Source organism: Poecilia mexicana, unplaced genomic scaffold, assembly GCF_051168715.1.
Source record: "Poecilia mexicana isolate PSO_F unplaced genomic scaffold, ASM5116871v1 scaffold_6, whole genome shotgun sequence".
In the NCBI taxonomy this organism is placed as follows: Eukaryota; Metazoa; Chordata; class Actinopteri; order Cyprinodontiformes; family Poeciliidae; genus Poecilia; species Poecilia mexicana.
Genome location: NW_028263375.1, coordinates 17837055 through 17842883, shown reverse-complemented (window position 1 = coordinate 17842883; position 5829 = coordinate 17837055). Strand labels below are relative to the sequence as shown.

The 5829-nt window shown below is 39.0% G+C and overlaps 1 protein-coding gene across 1 annotated transcript; it reads left to right on the top strand.

Moving 5' to 3' along the window:
• The first annotated feature begins 1569 nt into the window (after positions 1 to 1569).
• On the top strand, positions 1570 to 3571 carry lrrc4ca (leucine rich repeat containing 4C, genome duplicate a). Its single transcript, XM_088006778.1, has one exon. The coding sequence runs from the start codon at positions 1637 to 1639 to the stop codon at positions 3569 to 3571; it is 1935 nt and encodes a 644-aa protein (XP_087862904.1). The 5' UTR covers positions 1570 to 1636.
• The last annotated feature ends 2258 nt before the right edge of the window (positions 3572 to 5829 follow it).

The following is a 5829-nucleotide window of genomic DNA, read 5'->3' as shown; positions in this document are numbered from 1 at the left end:
TCCAAATTTGATACTAAATCTATCTTAATTTAATGAATTCAATCATGCAATTTGGATTCCATCTTGAGATATTTATATTGCAGAACAAATGTCCTCTGGCACACATAGGTATAACTTCTCCATATGGCATACCACAAATGTGTACATCTATATAAAAAAAAGAGGTATAATTTAAAGTGACTTTCAGCATGGTGTGTGATCCCTGTCACATTTGTCTGCCTGCTTGAATGAAAACACTTTCTTTCTCCACCCTAGGATTTGGGTACTTTGAATTTTGTAATTGAAGAATTAATGGAGTCAGTAATCTAGCAATTAATCAGCAGTTACAGTAATAGCCTGTTCGTCCTGAAGTGGAGAGCTTTCTGTTGCAGAATCAGCAACACATTACTGAACACAGTCACAAAGTAGAGCAATCCAGTGGCACAGTTCCTTAAAAGTATTCTACTGTAGTATCAGCCCAAGCATTCCATTGAGTAATGGGAATTATGCTCTATGTTCTCATCAGCCTACCATCACATATTTGTAGTTGTACTGAAAAAAAAGGCATTCCTGGGTAATATAAATCATTCTTTACTTTTATGGTCAATAAATAACACCTTACTTTCAAGAGCAAATATGCTGGAAGAGAGAAAATCTAATGAAAAAGAGAATTACAGATTTACTGAAGTAAAGCCTAGTGGTTAAATTCCTTAAGAATAATCTCCAGTTTTCTCTTTCTCTCAAAACATAAATTACTTTTGTTTCTTATCAAACTCTATGGACTTACGCAATCTTTCCTTGTCTTTCACCTATATAGAGAAAATGGGTGCTAATTCAAAATAATAAATACAATAATAATAAATACAAGTGACCAAATCAATTTCATTTGAACATTTCAACTTGTATCTGTATTCATAATTTTTTTGTTAAATATCACTGCTTCAGATTTTTAATTGCAACTCTGAAGTCTTGCCTACGAGTGCCGACATTGACAAGTGTCAGAACAGCTGCTGCCACCATCATTTAGGCCTAATGTGTCAAAAATGCAATGTCTGTATTGCTTTAGTTTTTAGTTTGTGTTTATTACAACTATCATGTTAAAATATTTTTTCTTTCAATGTAAATTTTTAAGATGTAAATTGCCTGTTTGAAGAAATTACATTGTTATTCAAATTATCCTATTTACCATCACTTATACATTTCTTGAAGCAGAGAATGTTAGTCGCCAGCTGGTCTTCAGTCATTTCTCAACATAAAAAATATGAATAAATAATTCATATAATATACATTGTTTGCACAGAATACAATGTGATCTAAAATAAATACATTTGAGTTAGGAAAACATGTGGGTTGGAGACTAAAGTCGAGCGGTAACAACATACGACTTCCAACAGTTGAGCTTATGCAAATCATTTTGATTAAAAGCTAATAGACTTACTAATATGTTCTTGATGTTAGCTTAAGCACGATTTTGCCATCTAATCATGTTTGTTATAATGAATTTAAAGCATACAAATAAAACCGATCAGGATAATCTTTAACGTGCATCATATTAAGAAAGTTATTTATTCTAATTGATTGTCTCTTTTCTGTCATTTCATTCCAGTTGGCCCACATCCTCATGAAAAAGAGTGGAAGAACAGTCAATGAATTATGAATGTTCAACAAGATGACCTCTTCCCAGCAGCAGCAGATGATGCGAGGTCCTAGGTGGAACCGGGCCTTGTCCGACCCTTTATTTGTGCTGCTTCTAGCCCTCCAGCTGCTGGTAGTGGCAGGACTGGTGCGTGCTCAAACTTGTCCTTCTGTTTGCTCCTGCAGTAACCAGTTTAGCAAGGTTATTTGCACCCGCAGAAGCTTGCGAGAAGTTCCTGATGGCATCTCTACCAACACACGCTATCTGAATCTGCAAGAAAATCTCATACAGGTGATAAAGGTGGACAGTTTCAAACATCTAAGACATTTGGAGATCCTGCAGCTGAGCAAAAACCACATACGCAAAATTGAGCTGGGGGCTTTCAATGGACTGGCAAGCCTCAATACCTTGGAGCTTTTTGATAATAGACTCACTACCATCCCAAACGGAGCATTTGAGTACTTGTCTAAGCTAAAGGAGCTCTGGCTAAGAAATAATCCAATAGAAAGCATTCCTTCTTATGCTTTCAACAGAGTTCCCTCGTTACGAAGGTTGGACCTAGGGGAGCTCAAAAGGCTCTCATACATTTCAGAGGGAGCCTTTGAAGGATTGAGCAATCTGCGCTACCTAAATTTGGGAATGTGCAATTTGAAGGAAATTCCCAATCTCACTCCACTGGTCAAACTGGATGAACTTGAAATGTCTGGAAACCAGTTGTCTGTTATCCGGCCTGGTTCGTTTAAAGGGCTTATCCACCTGCAAAAGCTATGGATGATGCATGCTCAAATCCAGACTATAGAGAGGAACTCATTTGATGACCTTCAGTCACTTGTGGAGCTTAACCTTGCCCATAATAACCTAACGCTTTTGCCCCATGATCTCTTTACTCCTTTACATCATTTGGAGAGGGTGCACTTGCACCATAACCCCTGGAATTGCAACTGTGACATCCTGTGGCTAAGCTGGTGGCTTAAGGAGATGGTACCTGCTAACACCAGCTGCTGTGCCCGCTGCAGCTCACCCACCCAGTATAAGGGCCGCTACATTGGTGAGCTGGACCAGAATTACTTTCATTGTTATGCTCCCGTTATTGTGGAGCCTCCTGCAGACTTAAATGTAACAGAGGGAAGTGCTGCTGAGTTGAAATGTAGGGCCAGCTCGCTGACCTCAGTTAGCTGGATTACACCCAACGGTTCAATAATGACGCACGGTGCATACAAAGTCAGAATTTCTGTGCTAAATGACGGCACACTGAATTTCACAAATGTCACCATGCAGGACACAGGGACATACACATGTATGGTTAGTAATTCTGCAGGTAACACAACAGCCTCAGCCACACTGAATGTGTCCTCTCCAGAGAACAGCAGCTTCAGCTACTTCACCACAGTGACGGTAGAGACAATAGAAACACCTCATAACGAAGGCTTCACCACCACAGTTCAGCAGAAAGTGGGCCCCACACCCTCTGCCAGTATATGGGAAAGTCCTTCACCCACCTCTACCACAACGACAACAGTCCGAACCCCACTGTCCACACGTGCAACAGAGAAGCCCTACACAATACCTGTAACAGAGGGCTCACTCAGCGGTTTGGACGAGGTCATGAAGACGACTAAAATCATCATTGGCTGCTTCGTTGCAATCACTCTTATGGCAGCAGTAATGCTGATTATCTTCTACAAGATGCGGAAGCAGCATCACCAGCAGAATCACCATGCACCCACACGCACTATTGAGATCATCAATGTAGACGAGGACTGCGTAACCGGGGGCCCAGGCATGGAGGGCCACCTTACTCTGCCGTCTCTGGAGCATGAGCACCTCAACCACTACAATACCTACAAGACTGCCTACAACCATGCCTCAGCTATGAATTCCATACACAGCTCAGCTCATGAACCTTTGTTAATCCGGGCCACCTCAAAAGACAATGTGCAAGAGACCCAAATCTAACGCTTTTGACAAACTCATAAAACTGTTGGCATTACACAGTGGCATTACTGACAGGACAGTCTTGGCAACTGGTTTTTGAGGACTGACGCTCCAATCTGGAGCAACACGCTCGTGTTTAGCAAATCACTGGAGTGATTTTCATTCAATGACATTGGGATTTAGAATATGTCTACTGTTTCAAAAGTGTCTTTACAAAACAGAAGTTATTTATTTAAGAAAAAAAAAATATTGTGGTTGAATCGAGAAAAAAAAAATATTCGGCTTTTTTTTTTCCATCTATTAATACATGTTATTTTTCCTTCTCTCATGTGAAAAAGAATGGTTTACAACTATGCTTAAACTCTTTTAGAAGACATCTGTTGGGAAAAAAAATCTATCATTACTTTTTAGCTGGTATTTTAGTATAATTACAGTTTGGATCTGAGTGGGTAATTTCATACTTTACACCTGTGAAGAAAATCTAGAGCACATTAGGGGTTTTCTCCAGCAGCGAATGAAATTATTGAATAACTTGTGGCCATCTAAAACATGGCTGTATAAAACACTTGGCAGAGCAAAAGTGTGAGTTATGAATTTTGACCACAATTCAAAGTTTTAATTGGAACTGTCACATACATTAGGCACTCTCTGTTCTGCCATGGAGTCACAGAAAGTTCTTGAAAAAGGGAAATAGATCCTACTTATGAAATCTGTTTAAAACCGAAGTTCATTACTAATGATTTTATGTTCTCTTAAATGAAATTTCATTGATCAAAAGGTCGTTCTGTCCCTAATGTGTACGCAAAATACAATTATATTTCTGATCTCAAAGTTGTCTTGACAGAAGTCCATGCCTACTTAGAGGGATCCTTTTATTGTTATTAAACTGTACCATTGTTGGCATTAAGAGTTATCGCTGTTCTGAAAGTCATAGCAGCATTAATACATATTTTAGAAGCATTATTGTAATTGAACAGGATGGAAATAGTATCACTGTCCCATCTTGGCAAAATTCCCCTTGCTTGAAATGTTTCCAATGTATCCTGACCTCACATTTACCTTCTAATGCTGTGTTCCAGTGCATATTAAGGTGGCTGCTTTAAAGAGGTTCTTTATTCTTGCTGGGACCTGTTACCTCTTCTGCAGTACTGCCAGGAGTGCTGTCAGAACCAGAGTGACGAGCTGAAGAAAAAGCTTAAACCCTTTATACAGCTGTCTGACCACATTGCTTGTCATCTATGTGCCACATTTCCACATTGAGATGCTTGGCAGCCCCGGCTTCACACCCTGCCCCTGCCAACCAAAGGACTTGGCCCTGAGTGGCAAGGCTTATGCTACAAGAGGCTTTACGGTCATGCAGAATGTGTGGGATCAGGCATCAACCAGATGTTTGAGTTGCACCTGCCCTTTTTCCTTTTCCCTTAGCAACAACACAATTTACATTTTAATTGATGTGCCCATGGGCTTTGTATGGACACAGTTCTGCAGGCACTCATATCCAGGAAGCCATTTTAAAGTCCCTACTGTGAAAATTGTGCCAACCTCCATAAATGCTGTGGTTAGACAGATGGTCCAAGATTTACTTTTAGCAAGTAAACAGGGTTTCTTTTCAGCAGTAGGATATTTTTGGTGAAAGGCATTGTTACACCGTTTGGTCATATTGAAGAAGCATGACATGTATACATTCACAGTACATTTGCAATACTACATCTGGTCACTTAGATGTTTAGAATTTTGGGTTGTATTCCAGGTAAGGAATCATGAATTTAAAAGCTTCCCCCAACTTCTGGTAATTGACAATACCAGAATATAATAATTAATAATAATATAATTGACAGAGGAATACGGTAATAGAAATCAAAGAGTTGTCAAGAAATGTAACACTGACTTTGAAAACAATACCTGGTGTTTATATAATTGTTGTATAAAACTAATGATAAGATTCAGCGTAGAATCTGTATTTCTCAAAGGTGTGCGGAATTTGAACAGCCTATTCTGTGTTTTTACCTAAACTATGACAAAAATATACATTTTCTTAAACAAAAAACAATTCACAGTGTTGTTGCAACAAAGTACCACTAACTGAAACAACTGCCAGGTACACAAAAAAACTCTAACAGAAGCACCATTAAGTTTTCTTTACCGAGTTTGCTTAACTCAAGGGCATATGGCCAGACTAGAGGGAACACGTATAGGATCCATGAGCAATTCGGTGGGACAATTATCCTTACAATCATATTTTTTCACCTTCTTGGATGTTTAATTTTTTTTTCATGCTG

Excerpts from the sequence above, each read along its gene's own strand:
- lrrc4ca (XM_088006778.1), top strand. The coding sequence starts at position 1,637 with ATGTTCAACAAGATGACCTCTTCCCAGCAGCAGCAGATGATGCGAGGT.